This window comes from Macaca thibetana, chromosome 14 (genome assembly GCF_024542745.1).
Source record: "Macaca thibetana thibetana isolate TM-01 chromosome 14, ASM2454274v1, whole genome shotgun sequence".
Taxonomy (NCBI): Eukaryota; Metazoa; Chordata; class Mammalia; order Primates; family Cercopithecidae; genus Macaca; species Macaca thibetana.
Window position 1 is genome coordinate 4,523,020 of NC_065591.1, and position 20,913 is coordinate 4,543,932.

Consider the following 20,913-nt stretch of genomic DNA (forward strand, 5'->3'; position numbering starts at 1 on the left):
TTATGGGATAGTATTTAACGAGACTTGGAAAGGGTCTTTTCTCGCCCTTCTTGCTGCTTCAGTATGAACAACAACATGTGATACAATATCAGCCAAGCATCTGCCATACGCCAGACTCTGACTTAAGCACTTCACAAAAGTTACTTATGATAACTCAGTGATGCAAATACTCTTGCTATCTCCATTTTACAAATGGGGAAACTGAGGCCTAGCTTTTCCATCGGGATAAGTGGAAGGTCAGGGAGCTGGCAGAAGTCAGGCAGAATTACCAGGCCCCAGAAGTTCCCATTGAGTGTCAGATCTCAAAGTTGTAGTCAGGAAAGAATGACAGGGATGGAGGGTAAAATCCCCTAGGGAGGGGCCGGGCGCAGTGGCTCACGCCTGTAATCCCAGCACTTTGGGAGGCCGAGGCGGGCGGATCACAAGGTCAGGAGATCGAGACCATCCTGGCTAACAGGGTGAAACCCTGTCTCTGCTAAAAATACAAAAAATTAGCCGGGCGCGGTGGCGGGCGCCTGTAGTCCCAGCTACTTGGGAGGCTGAGGCAGGAGAATGGCACGAACCCGGGAGGCGGAGCTTGCAGTGAGCCGAGATCACGCCACGGCACTCTAGTTTGGGTGACACAGCGAGACTCTGCCTCAAAAAAAAGAGAAAGAAAGAAAAAGAAATCCTCTGGGGAACAGATGACACAAGAACCACGAAGCTCAAAATCCATGTATACACATGCAACAAACCCGCACGTTGTGCACATGTACCCTAGAGCATAAAGTATAATAATAATAATAATAATAATAAAAAGAAAATCCAGCTCTCTCAGCCTCAGCTCCCAGAGAGTGGCCCCGACCGCCACTTCCCTGGTCTCTCGTGCCCCTGATGGAGCCGATTCCTTCCTCCAGTTATAAGTTGACATGCTGAAACCAACCCTGTAGCTGAAACCAACCCTGTATAGTGGCCGCATTGTTCTGAAAGCCACAGGGCTGGAGGGCAGGACCATGAGAAAACCCAGCAGGAATCCACTGCTCACCTCTTCCAAGTGTCTAAGACAAAGTCAGGCAGGGAGGGAGAAAGTCTCTGAATCCTTGTCAGGATCAAATCTCGGCTTCCTGATCATCAAAACTTGTAAGGCTCCTCCCGTGCCCTCAAAACCCCAAAGAGACCCGCCTGGGTGGCCGAACTCACAGTCTCCAGACGGCTTGCCACACCTCGGGAAGGCGAAAGGAGACCTAGACAGATGCCCCAGGTTAAACAAGACCCTTTGACTCACTAGGCCAAGGTCTGGGCAGGCCCCACGGAACATGTTCGATTGTTTTTAAGGAAAGCGATATCTACTTGTCACAAAACAGAGACGGTTCCGCTCCAGGTTCCCTGATTAACTTGCTTTTTGGTCTAAATACTCCAAGGACATTCTTATCACTGGACCAAAAGCATTTGTGATTTCAAGGCACGGTGGTGCCTATGGATGGAACATCAAACCAATGCCAACATTCATTTTCAGCATTCGCAGGGACTCCATGGTTTCTAAGTTAACCTGCCGACTACTTTTTCTGTTTTCGATGTGCTTTAGAGACTTCGCTGATTCTTGGGTCATCCGCATAGTGATGGCTCTGCAGGCTGGGGCCCTTGCCCCAATATTCATGGAAGGAAGGGCTCCTGTGCACAGAGAGGTTAAGATGCCAGCCGGGGAGCACACAGCAGCCAGCAGAGCCGCTGAAGGAAGCACCACTGTGCCAGGGCTGCTAAAGTCATTCTCTCTGTACATAGCTGCACCCTTGGCACCGCGGCGGCCAGGCAGCCGGGCGCGCGAGGTGGCTCGACCTCTTCTTCTCTCTAGAAATCTTTCTCCTAGGAAGATTCGTAGGCTTTGCTAGGGAACAGGGCTTCAGAGCACAGCGTTACAGAGCCACGGACTTCAGAGCACCAGGGACTCCCAGGGCTCAGCCAGACCCACTCCTCACTCTACAGATAAGAAACTGAGGCCCAGAGAAGGGCCGACGCTATCCAGGAAGACTCCCAGGAGAGCTTTGTCCTCCCTCCCCCTGATCGGGCAAATCTTCCCAGGAAAGCAGCTGACCAGAAGCAGGCAACGCTCTACCCTGAAGGTCGTGGCTGTGAAGGGCAGACCCTCTCCCAGAGCAGATGTGGCCGGAGGAGCGGGTCGGGACTCCCCAAAGCTGTTCAAAAGCAGTTTTTACCCCAACTTAACAAGAGCGGCGTTTTTGTCTGCCCCATCTATCTTCTTTTTTTTTTTTTTTTTTTTTTTTTTTTTGAGACAGAGTCTCGCTCTGTTGCCAGGCTGGAGTGCAGTGGTGTGATCTCCGCTCACTGCAACCTCCGCCTCCCAGGTTCAAGCGATTCTCCTGCCTCAGCCTCCCAAGTAGGGGGGCCACAGACTCATGCTACCACGCCCGGCTAATTTTTGTATTTTTGGTAGAGACGGGGTTTCACCATGTTGGCCAGGATGGCCTCGATCTCTTGACTTCGTGATCCACCCGCCTCGGCCTCCCAAAGTACTGGGATTAAGGTGTGAGCCACCACGCCCAGCCCATCTGCCCCTTCTTTAAGAACAGATTAAAGCTAAAACAAGACACCGGCATCGCACCCTCTGACGATGAAAGCGGCCGCCGCCCGCTGCCCCCACGCAGCCCACCCCCACAAGCCAGCGCGCAGTGAGATAGTTACGTCCTCGTCCCGCTCCAGCTCCAGGCCCGCCTCCAGGAGGTTGCCCTCATACTCCTCCCTGCGGAAGCGCTTGTCATCCTCGTGGTAGTCCATCGGGGGCTCGGCCAAGCCCGTGTCCAGCGGTGCCCCCTTGCCCGGCAGGGGGTGGTCCTGCTTGATGCTGCGAGCCCCAGAGGTGGTGTCACTGTGCTGCACCCTCCTGACCAGGGTCCGGCTGCCCGAGGACCTCTTGTGATGGTACACCAGGATGTAGTCCACCTTGCGCCGGCCGTCTCTGAAGTACAGGCCATACTTGCACTCGGCATCAGGGTCCACGGATAAGGAGCTCAGCAGCTAAGGGTGGAAGAAAAGGCACCCATTCACCATCGAGCTGCTGCTGATGGGCCTTTGGAGCGTGCGCTGCTCCCTTCGTCCACTCATTCAACAAACACTCACTCATTCAACAAACACTCCCTGAGCGCCCTCCACGGGCCAGGCGCTGTCCTAGGGGCTGAGATACACCTGGGAACACAGCAGAAGACCCTGTGTTCAGGGAGCTGACCTTCGAGAAGGAGGTATTCCCTGCTAACCATTCATGAGGTCATGAGGGTGTCAAGCCACATATGGTCCCCCGGAAGCCCTCCTGGTCTATGGAACTAGACCAGGCTGGGTGTCAGGAACCTCCCTGACTGATTGCAAAAAGCTATGGTAGGGGATGGTTAATGGGCACAAAAAAATGAGAAAGAATAAGACCTAGTATTTGAGAGTACAACAGGGGACTATCATCAATAATAATTTAATTGTACATGGACAGGTAACTAAAGGAGCATAATTGGATTGCTTGTAACGCACAGGATAAATGCTTGCGGGGAGAGATACCCAATTTTCCATGAGGCGACTATTACGTATTGCATTACCTGTACCCAAATACCTCCTGTACCCCATAAATCTATACACCCACTATGTACCCACCCAAATTAAAAATTAAACGAACAAACAAAATATCCCCCAACAACAACAAAAGCTATGGCAAAAGCTACCAAGTGAATGAGGGCTCCCTACGTACATGGATGGGGCTGAGGCAGAGCTGAGCCCAGGTTCTGTGCGCACGAATCTCCATCTCTGATGGCCAGCGCCAGAGGCAGTGCCATTCAAGGTGGTCACAGGGCCACTGACGAGCTGTGTGTCCAGAGGTGAGGCTTTTGCCGTCTTAGTCAGGGCTGTTCCCCAAACGGAGCCTGAGCGGAGGCCAGGGGTGCAAGTGTTTCACTTGGGAGGTGATCTCAGGTGCCAGAGTAGGGTGAAGGGGAGAGAGGCTGACAGGGGTGGGTTAAGGAGCGGCCACTGCTATGTGCAGCTGGGCTCCGTCCTGCTGGGGACCCTCGGAGTGACCTTGAAGGGCACACCCCACAGCCGGTACCCAGAGGGGGAGGAAGTTGGGTGATCATGCACCCACTCTGGCCCTTTCTTGGCTGGGGGTCACTCCTGGGATGTTAACGCCCCTGCACTTGCGCCTTCCCCTCACGTGGCCTTCGGTAGCACCTGCACGGTCGGTCACCTTTGGGTGCAGAGGACAGCGAGCCGCTGGTATGGAATGGATGGGCACCGCTGGTGGGTGCCCTGGGGTGACCAAGGGGGCGGGGTTAGGGCTCCTACAGGGCCTGCCCCACCTCAGTTTCCTTATTTGATTGAAGGACTCTAGGGGGCCACAGGGGATCGCAGTGTGGAGCGGTTGGTTTAAAAACCAGATATTCCCACAGTGGCAATGTGACGGACCATGGCAAAAGCCAAGCCTGCATTGCTGGAATTCCCGAGGGGTTTGGCTGGTTATCAAGACAGACAGGTCCATCAGCAATCTGGGTTTCCGAAATAACAAAAAATAAATAAAGCCATGCTGGATAGAGCCTAACCGGCAACTCCAAGCTGCTAATGGTCCACAGAGCTGCGCCTCATCCTCGAGCTGGTTTCCACCTCAGGTTCCTGTGGCTATGTGAGGACGCTCCCTATGGTACTATCAGTCCCCGGGGGGCATCATCCGAGAAGAGGGCCTCCCCGATGGACTGCAGGGACAGCGTGCTGCACCAGGCAGGGCCTGAGCACCCGTAGTCTTTGGACAGAGCTGCGCTTGGGCCTCGCTGGCCTGGTGGGTCTCCCCACGTGGTCACCCGGAGCCCCTGGGCAGCTTCTGGCTGCACCATGGCTCTAAATGGCTGTGCACTGGTCGGGAAAAGGGGCAGGCAGAATCCCTTATTTGAGGCGGGTGGGCTGTATACAACCCAAACTGCATCAGGGAAGCCGGAGGGTGGAGCCCCTCACCAAATGGTCAGCGCTACAGCAGGGGATGGGGGAAGGAAGGCCTCGAGTGGAGGCTGTCCTTTTTAGTTGTAGGGGAAGGAGAGAGGAGGCTCTGGGCCAGGGCTGCTGGCTGGGGCCTGCCCCACCTTTCATAGGTGTTGATGTCAAGGGTCTAGACTCCTCCACCCCTGGTTAGGGGACAGGTGGGGCCATGTCCCTGGCACCTTGGCCTCTCTGGCCCTAGGATGCCTCTCCTGGAAACAGCATTGCTCACCGCCTGGGAGGGCCCGGTCAGCATCTGGTGCCGGCAGGAGGCTGAAACTAAGCAACTGACTTCTCTCTACAGTAACACAGGGCCCTGCTGTGCTGGTGGCCTTCAGGAGGACCTGGACTCAGTGTGCATGCCCCGCCCAGCTTGCCCTCTGTGACGAAGTCTGAGGGTGCTTAGGGGCTGGGGCCACGCCCATGTGGGTGGGTGGCTTGGGAGGGCTCAGGGGGCAGGGTGGGGGAGGGCTGGCTTTTGAGGGCAGTGGGTTCCCATGCCCAGCCCCGTGAAGGACGGGGTTCATAGAAGACCCCAGTATCGCAAGTCTGCAGCCAGCACGGAGGGGCCTGCATTCCTTCTGCAGGAGAAGCATGAAAGAGCTATTCTTCTCAATGTGCCAAGGAGGAAACAGGCCCAGCAGGGCAGGACAGCCCAGGTTACAGAGCAGGCGGGAGGCTGAGCTCAGCCTCAAGTCCCATCTGCACGCCCAAGGTGTGGGAGCCGCGACTCAGGGTGACGCTGTTTCTCAGCCCAGGTATGTCATCTCACTGAGTCCCCACAAACTGACCCTATGAAGGGGTTACTATAGTTAGGTTTATTTGACCTGGAGGGAACTAAGGCTCCCACGGGTGAGCTGCCCAGCTCAGTGGCCCTGAATACCAGACTCCTGCTGGCTGACCCCAGTGCAGGGCTCTGTCTCTGGTGCTGAGGGGCACGGGGAGAGTGCAGCCATTTAGCGGGCCTCAGTTCTGTCCTGGGGCCTGAGGCAGCGGTTAAGCAGGGCCAGTGCAGACCGCAGATAAGCACAGGCTAGTGGGGAGGTTTGGGCAACACCAGGCCACAGGTATGTCTGGGACAGTGTGGGGCAGCAGGTGAGGCCAGCCCGGGACAGGGCAGTGGCTTCATGGTAGACCCTGTGGTCAGCCAGACCTGGGTCTACATCTAGGCTTGGCCCCTCTCCAGCTGCAAGGCCTGGGGGAGGCTCTGGATACTCTGAGCCCCAGGGTCGGTTTCTGCTAAATGAGGAACGGCGGGAGGCTTCACCGAGGAGATGACGGTTTCTGCTAAGCTCAGCACACACTGGCCAGAACGTGCCGGGATGGACGCTCCATCTAATTCTGGGGCCAGGCGCCTGGGGCCATCCCTATCACCCCGACGGCCACCCAATGGCAGATATGCCTTCGCCTTAACATCTCAGGGAGGTCAGACAAGGGCAGGGTCACAAGGAGGTGGCGACTAAAGGTGCTTTTCTCTCCCCACAGCCGAGTGGGCAAAAGAGCCCAACCAGAAGCTGCTCTTGGAAGACGTAAGCCCATGCACAGGGAATGCGCCAGCGCCCAACAGGTGAATACGCGGTCTCGAGGGGTCGAAGGGCACACCTGCCTGAGTCCCAGGTGCACCTGAGAACTTCGGCTATTCCTCCTCATCTCCTCCCCATACTGCCTTACCCAACCTCCTCTCCCCCTCCCCCAGGCCTTCTCCAGTCCCTCCTCCTTGCCTTTGCAGACACTGTGTCCCTCCCTGCATGACCTTTCTGTCCTTCTCAACCCTTTGTAATTCAACCTGGTTTTCAGGGCACGGGGCAAATCCAGCATCCTCTGGGATCTGAAAGTGGCCAGCCCCTCTGGCCTCTGCAGGTCTCTCTGTGCTGGGACTGTCTCTGAGCCGTCTACCCGTAAGTTCTCAACTTGCAAATTAGTCCCAAACCTGGATGGCAGGACCCCAGAGGCCTGGCCAGGGACTGTCTAGAGATGTGTTAGAACACAGTTCCAACCTGACCTCAGTACACAGGGACTCAGAACCTAGTTGGGGCCCCATAAACCCCCCTGGTTGGCAGGGATAATGGTAATAGCGAACAAATCCTTAGAGAAAGGGAGGAAATTCACAGGGATCCCTTCAAGCCAGAAAGCATGGATTTATGCTAAGGAGTGGCCAAAAATCCTTTATCAGGGTGAAACAGGGAAGGTTACCAGGTTCAATACGAACCCCCATCATCTGTCCACTGGGGCCCTATCAAGGCGCACGCCTACCCTCAGGGGCCTGACAGTCTTTGGGGAGCAGAAACATCATCTAACTTCCCATGCACGGTGGAGGGACAGACAGCACCAGGGCCTGATCAAGAGTGGGCATCCTCCTACCTGTGTTCAAACACCAGCTCTGCCACTAACCACCTGTGTGACCCTAGGCACACAGTTTCGTGTTTTTGTCTCTCCATATCCCTAAGACCTCCCTCATGTTATATGATCTCCCTCATGGGGTTGCTGGAAGGATGAATCCTTTATATCTTATAAAGAGTCTACAGCAGGGCCTAGCATAGAGTGAACCTTCAACAGAAGTTTGCTCTAATTGGGAACTGAGACACACGCACAAATAAAGAACTAGGGGAGGACAGGGGGAAAAAATCTTGTGGCCAGAGTGGACCACAAGTGAAAGATGGTAGCAGTGCTAAATCCAGACTTTAAAAAGTTACAAAAGGAGCCGGATGTGATGCAGGGACCAGCAGGAGGCAGCACCAAACACAGGTGTGGGAGTCCCAGGGCCTGACTCTGTCACTGATTTGCTGTGTGGCCCTGGATAAGCTGCTTTGTCTGTTTAGGTATTAGTTTGTAAGGTGTGGGCTATCTCCCGTCTATACTCTAAAGGGCTGGGAGGCTCCCAGGGTCTGGAGAGCAATCCTGAGCTGGGCTTGGGGAGAGTCAGGAGGTGAATGTACAACAAGGACCAGTGCGGTCGCCATGGTGGCGTGTGACTCTATGGTGTCCTTCCACGGAGCAGTGGAGGGGGTGCCTTTCTTGTGTAGAACGGGAGAAAAAAGGCAAAGATGTAATTGCAGTGGGAGGGATGTGGGTGAGACTTTGTGCATAACTTCCAAATTCGAAGGCCTGGGAAAGTGTCAGAACATTTCTGTTTCTGTATTCTTAAGAAGGGGGCTAGCAACCCCTCGGTGCACTTTTGCTGAGGGCAAGGGGTTTCTCATTCATCTTTTCTTTTGAGACGAATTCTTGCTCTGTCGCCCAAGCTGGAGCGCAGTGGTGTGATCTCGGCTCACTACAACCTCCACCTTCTGGGTTCAAGCGATTCTTGTGCCTTAGCCTCCCAAGTAGCTGGGATTACACGTGCGTACCACCATGCCTGGTTAATTTCATAATTTCAATAGAGACGGGGGTTTCACCATGTTGGCCAGGCTGGTCTTGAACTCTAGACCTCAGGTGATCCGCCAGCCTTGGCCTCCCAAGGTGCTGGGATTAGAGGTGGGAGCCATGGCACCCAGCCCTCTTATTCGTCTTTTCGATGGTCGGCACTGAATATGCGGTTGCTGAATGAATGAATGCGGGAATGTGTGAACGAATAACAGAGGCTGGGTCTCGTATACTGTGGCTGGCTGTGGCCATCAGATCCAAGGATACAGAAGCTGAGACCCAGGCAGGCCAGCAACTTCAACACCACAACCCCCAACTGGGAGCCTCCATTTTCTCTCATCTGTGAGATGCCGACAAAGACATCCGGACTTAGGTCACAGGATTCTTGTGGGGATAAAATGTGCTGGATGATCTGAAGGTATTTTGAAGACTTCCTTCTGCATAACTGAGGGAGGTACTCCCGGAAGGTGCCTCCCTAAGGAAGATAGGAAAATGGTAGAAGAGAAATACTTCCCTGAGGCCACATGGGAAAATGTGAAGGACGAAGGTTCCTTTCGTGGCAGGAGTGTCCTGGAAGCCCTGTCCCAGGCACCATGAATGACAGCCTATACCTGGTCCACACCTGCCTCTATGAACCCCTTCCTCAAACTCCAAGAAAACGGCAGAAACGGGGAAGGAATCCTATGTCCTTTAACCTTTAACACTGTCCTGGGACTCTGGGCATTGGCTTCTTCCGCTTGTCTCTGGAGTTGGTGCTCCAGGAACTGAATTCATATCCGTATGAAATATCTTGATCACTCAAGGGAATCTACAATGTTCACTTTCTCTGAAAATGGGCTAAATGAAATCAGTGACCTGTAAAATTTCTTTTGGTTTTGAGACTTTTCAAATTATAGTTAAGAAGGGAACATCAGTTTTAAGCTTCCCTTGTCTTCTAAAAAATTTTTTAAAAATCAGATCACTACATATCAATGTATGATTATGGGACATGATGCATAATTTATGAGCAGATCATCTCCCACAGCAGATAAATCAGGAAATACTGGGCAGATACCAGCAAATCAGGTATCTCTGGAGTGTCTGGGCTTGTTAGGGGCACTCAGATCCCAGGCCACAGACAGCCACCAGTTTCAAGGAAGAAAGTAGAAACACTCAAAGATTAACAGAAGGAAATGGAAACAAATTGCGTCCAACCTGGCCTCTGGCTTTCAAGTCATTTCTTCTTATATCTCAATGCACAGAAACAATGCAGCGATTTCCACCCTTGAACTTGGGAATGAGGCGAGGCAAAAGCCATAGGCTGGGAACCGCAGCCTGAATCAGATGAACTTATCTTGTGGTTGACTTGTGCATGTATGAGTTGCACGCCTGAGAACGGGATAGGGACTTTTGAAATACAGCCCACACCCTCTGGCCCTGGTGTGTACAGAGCCGCCTTCGCTGGGTGACTCAGGGTAATGACTGAGCAACCACTGTTGGCTTGAGGAGTGCCAGGGATGCCCTGGGAGGCTCTCCCTGCCATGTGGTCTGCCCCGCACCAACAGGCCCCTGCTCCACGGCTGCAGCCTCCAGCCTGTCTGGCCATCTACTGGCAGATGCTGCTCCCAGGCTCTGCCCCCCGCAGCGAGCGCCTCTGATTCAGCCTTCCAAGCTCACAAAACAAAGTATGTGCAATGGAAGTATTGTGTGGAATCTAAGAGCTGATGGTCTCATCTGGGCCCAGCTGCCTGTTTGCAGACTTTGTGGCCTTCACCTGGGGTTACAGGAGGCTGATAGTTTCTGAGTCTGGATAAGCAACGGGTCCTAGAACAAAAACTGTGGAGACCGGGGGCTATTCATGGAAGGCTCCATTTCTTATTGAACATTCAATTCACCATCAGGTCTTGTCCGATCTACCCCCAGAACATCCATTTCTCCATTACCTTGGCCAGCACTACCATCCCCTGGCTCCTGGCTGGTATCCCCATGGCCCCACCTTGGGACATTGAATACGCAATGTTTTTGAAGGATGCAGTCCCCACCTGTTATTGGGTAGAATTAGCTTCTTCTCCAGAAGGTTTGTTCTTCAGGTAGACTTTCTGCAGCTACCTGGTCTGTGTCCTGGGCCCTTCCTAACTGTCCTCCCAGCTGGTGGGTGACTTGGAGCTGGTCACCTGCCTTCTGGGCCTCAGTTTCCTTGCCTGTAGTAATAGCACCTACCTCACACGTTGTGAGAGTTCCATGAGCTGAGGCACAGCACTGGCCTAGCACTATGGAATTGTCCCTGTCACTGCCGTGGATAACGGGTAACGTTCCATCACCATTTAAGTAAGCTCCAGATGGGTGGAGCCTTCTCTGTCTCATTCTTTAAGGGTGCCCAGGGGCCAGCATGGCCTGGCACATGGCTTTGATCAAATGGCAATCCCTGAGCTCCTCCGGCCAGTCCTGTGACTCACAGGTAGGCTCCCTCTCCATCTATACCTGTTCCCAGTGCTCTTGGCAGCTCTGTGCAATCTCAGTTCCCGAAGAGATGCCCCCAGGCCAACCCCCTTCACTGTGACCCAAAGGGTGCAAGGCCTGACCAAGGCCAGAGTCCCTGCTGTTGCTGGAACAGAGACCCAAAGCAGGAGCTTTGCCCCTGCTTCATTCCCTGCCTCTCTGTGTGCCCCAGAGACTAGAGGGATAAGCCAGGGCCGTCTCCATCCTGCTTGAAGCAGCCCTGCTGGGCCTGACACCCGGAGAGGGGCCTTGATGGGGTCTGCAGGGGAAGGAGGGAGAAAGGAGGTTCTGTCCTTAGTTCCCGCAAAGTGCTGCTGAGAGCTTCCCTCACCCCGAGAGGAGATAGCCAGTCCCAGCCCTGTCCTATCCTCTTCCAGCGAACTTTATCCTTCAAGCCAAACCCTTCCTGGGAGAATTCCGCCCCCCTCCCTAAAACGTAGGGTTCCCTAGACCTCTGGGTCTGACCCTGGGGAGGGCGGTGGGGATACTGGGGACCTCAGGATGGGGTCCCCAACTTACATGACTGGCTTCCTACCAGTGCCCCCACCTGAACCAGGCCTGGGCGCCCAGGGGAGACAGGGGCGAGGGTAGAAAGCAATCTCCAATGATTGACACCCTGGGCTTTGAGATTTTCGCTGCCAATGCCAGGGTACCACGCCCAGTGCCCTGGGCGCAATGTGCGTTTCTGGCAAGTGAGGACCCCGGGCTCTGACTCCAGAGGGTAGTGAAGCAGTGGGGCCTGGTAGCTACCATCGTCGTGGAGTGGCGACCAACTTGGCCTTCGCCCAAGACCCCCACCATCACCCTCCCTCTGGCTGCCCCAACGGGCACCCCTGGCCGCGAGCCAGGAAGGGAAGGTCCCATCCAGGGCGCCAGCTGTGAGCTCTTGGTTGGGCTCTGAGCTCCAGCCCCGGGCCAGGCAGCTTCGGAGCCGCAGAGCTCCCGGGCCAGGCCATGCCTGGGGGCCTGGTGCTGCGCTGGGCTGAGTGGGCGCTGCGCTCCGAACACTCAGAGCGCAGGCTGGGCGCACGCACTTGGCCGGGGCCGGCGCGCCCTTCCCGGCACGCACGTGCGCGGGTGGGCGCCGCAAACCCTGCGCAGAGGGTGCGGCACCCCCCCGGGGTCCCGGGAGGCCCCGCCGCCGTCCGGTTCCCGCCCTCGCCGCGGTGCAGGTGCGCGGCCCTCCCGCCCGGGTCGCGGCCGCCCGCACTCACCGTGCCCTCGGACGGCAGGTAACCGATGTCCTCGATGGCGCAGATGTTGATGATGTGGACGCTGCGGTCCTCGGCCGGGAGCGTCGAGTACTTCTCGTTGACCCTCATCGTGGCCGCCTGTGCGCTGGGACCGCCGGGCGGCGCGCCCTCCCCATCCACGGCCCTGGCGGCCTCTGCGGGCGGAGACCGCAGCGTTCGCGGCGCGCTCTCAGGGGGCCGGACCTCCCCGCGCCCAGGCCCGCCGGGGACGTGGCCGCCTCCCGCTCCGCCCGCCGCCCTGGCCCGCCTGGCCCGCGCGCTCGGTGCGGGGTGCGCCTGAGCCTCTCGGGGCCGATCGCGCCGCCACCCGGCTGCTGGTCCCGCGGGCCGGCCCGCGCCTGGTCAGGAACTTGGACGCCAGCCGGCCCGCCTTTGCCTTAAAGATATAAGCGCTCTCCGCCCGCCTATGGCAGGGGCGGTGGCCGCGCGGGTCAGATTTTCCGTAGAAATTTAAACACAGGAAGAAAAAGTATTCCATTCCTGCGGGCCCCTCCAAGTTTTATTTTTATCCGGGGAAAGTGCCCCTTTGGATGTTTTGAGGGTTTTCATACCGGGTATGAAAGGGGGGAACGTTCAGTATGGCCCCACCTGAAATAAAGTCCCTGCGTGGCAGGCGCTTCTGTGGCGGGTCACCTCCGCCTCCGGGGGAGCGAAGCTTCTGAGACTGGAGTCTGGATCTCTGCCCCTTTCCCTCCACCCTGGCAAACTCCTGCTGTCAGTCAGCGCTCACCTCCTCCGCGGAGCTTGCCTGATTCCTGCCGACCCGCCCCCTCCAGCTGCCCGCGCTCCTGGGGGAGTCTCTCCCGGGGCAGTCATCTCTCTGGAGCCCACTGATGTTCCGGTGTCCCCCCAGTTTATGGAGCGCTTACTGTTCTGTGCCCAGGCGCGTGCAGCGTCCCCGATGCAGGGCGTGAGTGTGTATCATCTCATTTAACCCTGCACCTGCAGGGTTGGAATGCGGGTCCTCATTTTGCAGAGGACACCCAGGCTCAGGAAGGCCAAGGACCAGTCCCCATCCTCTGAGGTGGGGCGGGGCTCCTGCAGAGCTTTCCCCACTGCTGGGCGAGGCTGTCCTGCTTTCTGGAGGGGCAGGGGAGTGGGGTGGGATGGTGGCTTTGATCTCTCTCACCCCCGGACCTAGCAGGGGTCTGGCACACTGCAGATCTTCAAGTCTTCTTCCCCTAAGGAGAATAAGGCAGGTCCCCAGGGGACAGCCACACTCAGGTGAAGCCCCAGGGGCCATGCTGGCAACCACATCCAGTGGAAATAAAGTGTCCCTCTGCCTCTGACATCCTATGAGTTCTTCATGGTGTGCATCAGAAAGCACCTCCTGCAGGAAGTCCTGCTGGATTCTCCCCCACTGTCCCCTTCCCACCCAAATATGCAGGCCTTCCTCTCTACCCAAAGAACCTGCCTGAACCTCAAGGAGCACTTCATTTATTCCGTCTCATTTTACAGTGGGTTGTCTACCAGGTTCACACAGCCAGTGCTCAATAATTGCTTGTTAAATGGTCACTTGGGAACATTCAAGGCCTACAGAAGTGATTAGAAAATTGTCTTTCAAGGCCACAATGTCGTCAGCATGCCATGGTTCCAAGCATGGAATCTGGAGTCAGCTAGGATGGGGTTGGGGTCTAGCTCCAGCTCTGGCACCTTCCAGCCTTGTGACCTTGTGACCTTGTGCCAGCCTCTTTGGCCTCAGAACCTCCTGGGCCTCAGAGCTTCCGCCTTCTCATGGGAGTCTTCAGCGTGCCTGATGCTGCCAGGCTCGGCAGTGGTGACTGCTGTCACCATTACTATCATCTTGTCATGACCTCCCCTTTCCTGGTGCCTCAGTGGGACTTCCCGCTTTAGGTACAAGTCTGTGACTTCCTTGAACTTGGGGCAGTGCAGGAAGGCTATTCGGTTCTCAGGCTGGTGGTGCCAATGGGCGCTGAGTGGCCCTAAAGGACCCTTTGTCTGCACCTTGGACAGTGAGAGAGGGTTTGGAGAAGTGCCCCAGGCTGGCCAAATCCATACCAGGAACAGTGCTCCACAGCCTCTGCCCCTAAAAGTTCAAGTGTCCAGGGCTGGGAGAATCCCACACGCACATACAGAGGATTATGTAATTCCATCCGCTTATCCTTGTTGGTAAACAACCAACATTGTGTAATACTAATGTACTGTCTTTTCACATTTATGTTCGAGTGGCAAAGGACCTTCCAGAGCTCTACGAGGCACAGTTTGCCGCAAAAAAAAAAAGTTAAAATATGCTTGGCCAAATCTGGACACACTGGTGTTCCCAAAGGTTTGGGAAGTGACACTTCTGGCCCCAGAGGGCTCTGGGGCTCGGGGGCTGCCTGCTGAGGGGCCATCTCCTAGGCGGGGTGGCCCCACCCTCTCCTCCACAGCACCACTTGTGGCTTTACTCAAGAAACAGTGCTTAACCTCTCTGGTTTCTGTGATTTAGACTGTAGCCAGGCTCAAGGCATCGGCTTGCCTGTAAGACTCCACTTTCTTTGCTATTGCCAGTATGTTTCTTTTTTTCTCTCCAGTATCCCCGCATTCTGTTTCCTCTCGCCCCTCCCCCAAGTCTTCCGAGGTGGACAGTGTGGACACGCCACAGACACGGGGAGAGAAAATGCAGTGTGGCCTCTGAGCAGCAAGGGCCAGAGAGGACCAGTTCTGCCTCCAGGCCTCTCGTGGCCTTTGCCGGGGGTTCGTGGGTCTAGGGACTTCAGAGACCGACACAAAGTAAAAACAATAGTCCCCAAAAATAGGAGTGGGAATATAATTCCTGTAAGTGGAGATATCTCCCAAGCCAGGACAAGTTTACAGGGTCCTTTTTGTTCCACAGATGGTTCCCTTGTCTAGTTCCCCGTCCCCGCCTGTGTCCCATGGGTCATTTTGTTGGGATTCTCTCTCCACTCCAGTCACTAGCTGCTTATACGTGGGGCCTCTCCATAAACTGCTGCACTCAGTTTTCTTTTTGTCTCAGTGATTTTCATCACTGAAACCCTGCAGGTACAGATTTCGCGGGCAGAGGATTAATTCCCTGCTCATGAATTAGTAAAACACCGCTGTAATTTGTCTAGATGGTGCATTTCGTTATGGGAAGCTCCAGGCTTCCCAGTTGGCCTGTTTGGCCACAGTGTTGCCCTTCAGTGTCATTTGATGGCATGCGCCAACTGATACAGGTGTCTTTGCTGACCATTTTTTTTTTTTAAATATGGAACGCTTCACGAATTTGCAGGTCATCCTTGCGTGGGGGCCATGCTAATCTTCTGTGTATCGTTCCAATTTTAGTGTATGTGCCGCCAAAGCGAGCACGTTGCTGACGTTTTAATAGTCACCGAGGATACAAGCATCAGGTGACGAGGAGCGCAGACCGACAAAGCTGTTAGGAGGGTGGCTTCCTGGTAGGAGGCAGCACAGGGAAGCCCTTTTCAATGGTATTTTATTTCCATCCCGTTGGCATTGCCCACAGGGAAGAATACCTCAGAGCACTGGCCAAGCTGTCTGCAACTCAGAGGGAAGTCCAACATACCAAACTTTACAAAGGGAGGCAGAGCGAGGTGCCCCAAATGATGGAGATGCAGGGACTGGTTACTGAGACCACAGGCCGGAACAGGAACCTCACTCCCCATTAACCAACCTCACGGCCTTGGTTTGCCTCGATTTCCTCTTTTGTAAAGTGAGGCATGAAGTGTCTCCCTCTGGATGGTGGGCGAGGACCAAGAGGCCCAGCGCCTGGCCATGGTGAGTCCAAGCCAGGGATGCAAACGCCTCTTCTAATAAACGAGCTCTAGAGTGGGACACAGTGGGTGTCTCAGCACGTGGATGTGTGGGGCCAGATCATCCGCTGCGGTGGGAGCTGTTTTGTGCAGTGTGGGACATTTTGCAGGCTCCCTGGTGGCCTCTACCCACCCACAAGATGCCAGCAGCACCCTCTGCCTCCAGCCCCAGTGTGACAACTAAAAATGTTTCTTGGTGTTGTCAAATATCCTCCAGGGGACAAAATCAGCCCCAGTTGAGCACCACTGCTGTCAGGTTTCTCAGCAGCCCTCACCTGCACTGTCACCTGGACCTGGGAGGACAGCGTTATCAGTCCCCATTTCACAGGTGCGCACACCTGGAGAGGTGATGTACTTGGCTTAAGGTCAGGCAAGAGAGCAAACTTGGCTTTCAATCTAGCTCTTCTGATCCCCACCCCTCAAACCAGAGCTCACTCCATGAATTCAACGCACACCTAGAATTAGAGAGGTGGCAGAAAGGAGATTGGGTTTCTTTTTACAAAACAGAAATACGCAGGTGCCCAGGGTTGCTCTCCGTTGGTAGTGGTGGTGGCACCTGCACAGCCCGGGTGCACTGAGCCTGCCCTGGCCCTCGATTGGCCCAGTACAAATCTCTGCATTCAGAGGGGTTTAATAAGTGCTGTTGACTCACGAGCAGCCCAGGGGAGGAAAAGGAGCATGGAAGGAGTGAGCAGTCATGACTCAGGGCCATTGTGAGCGCCAACGGCCACCCGTCCCACTCCCCACCAGCCCCATGCTGCTGGACAACCCACGTAGGACAGAAACAGAGGCCAAACAGGTAAATGATATCACCTCCTAAAAGCAACTTGGGCTGTAATTACCCCGGGGAAGACGTGCCTGGGGAATTTACAACTGAGATACGGTGGGCGGGAGACGGGTCACTGTCATTTCCTTCCCTTGCATGATGTCAGTGCCCAAGCAGAGGCCGGCCAACCGCAGCATGACGGCGGGACTCCACGGGCTCGGAAACTGCCGGCCGAAGCTCGGAAACGCAGCCAAAGCATGAAGTTCTGCCTGGGGCGGAGGGGAGGGTGCGGATTTTTTTTTTTTTTTTCTCCAACAGAATTCATGGACATCCAGTTTCCATAGGAGGGTTTTCAGATTCATAATGTGTTTTGTGAACCCAAGGCCTGCCTTCTGAGAATCCCAAGAGCTTTAAAACTCACCAGGGGTAGCTGAGAGCCTGGCCAGGCCACCTCCTCCTGGAAGCCTTTCTGGTCCAGCTCAGATGGCATCCCTCACCTCTGCTCCTTCCATCCTTGGCTTCAGCCACTCATGTTCCCTTCTGCCCACCATCCTCAGTTTTTCGGGCTTCATTTCTGCGCTTTTTACTCTCCTTCCCATCCTTGGCACACTATGGATTTTCCCCATTTATGTTTATTTATTTAACAAGCAGCTGCTCAGTGCTTACTACAGCCAGCCCTGTGCTAAGCTCTTTACAAATGTTAAGTCGCCCTGTTAGGGTGATTACAGTCATCTGCAAGTGCATTCACACAGACAACCTCCTCCTGTGTCCTTTCTCAGGAGGTGTGGGAAGAAGTGTAGACGAAATCTTAAACAGCTGCTTCCTCCCCAGGGACTCTGCAGGAGGCACAGCCTTCCTCCCCAAGATGATGGGTGCATTGCCATCAGAAACCCTGCCGTGGGGGACAGGGTGGGACTCCCTGCAGCAGGACAGCACCTGCCCACCCTGCCAAACAGAGCACCTAGCTGCCCGCCACTGGTTCAATTCTTCTTCCCAGGGCTTGAAAGAAGAAAAGTTCCAGATTGCCTGGCAATTTCCTTTCACCAGCATACTTTCCGAGAGTAAGGAACCTCCCCCTCACAGAGGTGGGCGGCCTCTGTCTGAGCTCGTGCCACTCCAGAGAGACGAGGCTGACCCTTATGGCTTCCTCTGAGCCCCTGCCCCGATTGTGTATTTTCTCCCTAGATACGATGCAGCTTCTGATAGAGAAGGACAAGTCCTGGTTCTCCTGTCCTCTGGCCTGAGGGGCTGAAGGTGACTTGAGGTTCCAAGGCCGTGAGCTGGGACATGGATTGGCACCCCTGCACTGTTGAGAGTACACGAACCCCATGAGAGCTGCTCTCAGCCACAGACTTATCCCTGCACCTTCCATGGGCTGTGTGCCGGGCGTGAGCGCACCAAACCTGCATCACTCCCCTGGTGTCAGTGACCCGCCCAAGGCCCTGATTTCCCTAATGTTGCAGGCACTGGCTGCAGCAAGCGTCTCACTCTGGAGCGAATCCTCTGGGGTCTCATCACACCCTCCCCTCCCCAAAGTCAAGGAAGCCACAGCTCCAGGGCCGACTGTGAGCCTCAGTTATCTTTATAGGAGATCCTGACGCCTTCCTGGGAAACCCTATGGTTGGAACAAAAGATGTTCCAGAATTTTGTTATGCCATGCATGGCCTTTTGTTTGAACCCTTGCTGTTCATTTCATTGTGCCTTCACGTATATATCATTTGGTGCCAAACTTCTGTTTTGTGTCAAGGCCTCTGCCAGGCTGGGGGTCTCTGTCCTGCAACTGAACTTCTGGGCTGCAGGTTTCTCTTGGGGGGAAACTGTGTGTGACAACCGCTGGCTGTACACCCTGGGCCCCAGGTTTGTGGGAGAAATGAATGGGAAAATGAGCCAGGAGCATCACCAGTTAGTGGAGGAATCTTCCCAACCCTGCACTGGGGAATCAGAACCTTGAAGGCCCTCTGGGTTTGGCGCGGGAGACCTCGTCCTCCTGATGCAATGTTTCTGTACAATAAAGGAGTGCGTTACTGGGCCCTGTGGAGCGTGTGTCATTGAGATATTCTACTACCCACGCTAACAAGAGTAAAAATAATCAGGGGAAATCAATAATCTATGGTATGTAACCTATTATACATAGAATATCATTTCAACATGTCCTCAATATAAAAGTTCCTGGCCAGGCATGGTGGCTCACACTCGTAATCCCAGCACTTTGAGAGGCTAAAGTGGAGGATCACTTGAGGCCAGGAGTCAGAGACCAGCCTAGGCAACACAGTCAGATACCATTTCTAAAAAAGAAAAAACAAAAATGAGCCAGGCATGGCGGTGCCTGCCTGTAATCCCAGCTACTTGGGAAATTGAGGTGGGAAGATTGCCTAAGCCCAGAAGTTTGAGGCTGCAGCGAGCTATGATTGCACCAATGCACTCCAGCCTGGGTGACAGAGTGAGACCCTGTCTCAAAAACAAAAAAAAAGTTATTAATCAGACCTTGGACATTCTCTCTTTTCCAACTACATATTTGAAATCTGGTATGTGACTGTTACTTTACGGCACATCTCAGTTCAGAAAAGCCACCGTTCCAGGGCTGAAAGCCACATGTGGAAAGGAACAATGAGCCTGGACTGCTTAGCTTTTCTTATTGTTTAAGGAACACTATATTGGATGGCTTTTATTTTCCGCCTTGTCATTTCCTGTTTTTTAAGATTTCTGCAGTGACATGGAATAGGTTGATAGGTAGGAAAAGGGTGACAATCATTTAAGGGACTGATACACTTTGTAACCTGTGGACTCATATTGGACCCTTTTACTATTCAGGGAAAAATAGTTGAACAGCTTTTTCTCTGTACAGCACACATGCAGAGAAACCGACCTTTGCCCCAAGGCCAATCACAGCACATTCCTGAAATATTATGACAGAGTAGCCTTTAATTACAAAACGTATCTGATGACAGAGCTGGTCACACAGGTGTTCAATTGAAGAAGCCGAGAGAGCTCCCTATTTCACACCAGAAAGAGACCCACGAGGACACCCAGGGGCACCCTCCCAGGGATCCTACCATGTAGTGCTCCCAGTACATGGGCCATCTACCTTGCCAGGTGGAAGCAATGAGGTTGGGTAAGAGATCTGAGGCAGGGGCTGACAGCGCTGGGGAGCAAGGGACTGACCCAGATGCCCTCCAGGAGAGGTCCTGGGCAGGGGTTCCAGGACTCCGCCTTGGCAGGTACCCCTGAAGGAGATGCTCGGGCCCCTTCCTCTGGCTTTTCCGCTAGAGCGAGGGGTTCATTCAGCCACATTCTCATTCATTCGCTCAACTGTTTGTCCACTCATCCACCTGCTCACTCGCTCATTGGCTCACCCCGTTCCCCACTTACTTACCCACTCACCATGCACTCACGATTCATTTATTCACTTGGAGTTTCACTCGGTTGCCCAGGCTGGAGTGCATTGGCATGATCTTGGCTCACTGCAACCTCTGCCTCCTGGGTTCAAGCCGTTCTCCCATCTCAGCCTTCCAAGTAGCTGGGATTACAGGCACCCGTCACGGCTAACTTTTGTATTATTAGTAGAGACGGAGATTTACCATGTTGGTCAGGCTGGTCTTGAACTCCTGACCTCAGGTGATCCGCCCACCTCGGTCTCCCACAGTGCTGGGATCACTGGCGTGAGCCACGGTGCCCTGCCTCGTTCACGCATTCTTTTATACCTCTACCTCCTCAAACCCCTTCCCGACTTTGTACTTCTCCATAGAATCTGCCACCCTTTATCTGCAGAGGAATTCGCTTCATCATCTTGCTTTCCTTCCACCTCCCCTCACCCTCCTTGGCTAGAATGGCGGCTCCAGGCGATTTAGTCATAATTTGATGGCTCATATTCATGCCTGAAAATGACATGAGCCATGGAGACCTAGAAAAATGCACAGAATCGAGCCAGCTGTCCAACAAAGTTGGGCCCCAAGGCATTGACTCTTAAAACGTAAGGAGGGGAGAGCGTGAGACAGAGTAGCCTTTGTGACAGACAGTGGCCGCCTGTCTTTGCAAAATGCATTAGTGGCCAACAGCAAATTAATCAAGTCGTTTCAATCCCTTTGCTTATGTAGACAAAATCCAAAGATCTGTGTCCTATAGAGTTGGTAAGTACATGCATGCACACACTTGCACACATACACATACGACAACTCATCCATGAAGCATTAAAAATGACCCAACATGGGACCTCCTTCCCAATGGCATGCATAATTAGTGGTTCCAGTGTCCATCCAGAAGCTCTTCCTGAATGCAGATATTTAAG

General features: G+C 54.3%; 1 protein-coding gene and 1 non-coding gene across 3 annotated transcripts in view; both read right to left on the reverse strand.

Moving 5' to 3' along the window:
* ANO1 (anoctamin 1) overlaps nt 1-20,913 on the reverse strand; it is a 203,415-nt gene that overhangs the window by 104,594 nt on the left and 77,908 nt on the right. For both annotated transcript variants that reach the window (XM_050758122.1, XM_050758123.1), the window contains exons 2-3: nt 12,051-12,223; nt 2,680-3,012 (exon numbers count right to left, since the gene is read on the reverse strand). In XM_050758122.1, the coding sequence (XP_050614079.1) occupies nt 2,680-3,012; nt 12,051-12,223 (506 nt within the window). The remainder of the gene's footprint in view (nt 1-2,679; nt 3,013-12,050; nt 12,224-20,913) is intronic.
* Nucleotides 15,292-15,398, reverse strand: LOC126936645 (U6 spliceosomal RNA). Its single transcript, XR_007719477.1, has one exon. It is a non-coding gene; the product is annotated as a U6 spliceosomal RNA (small nuclear RNA).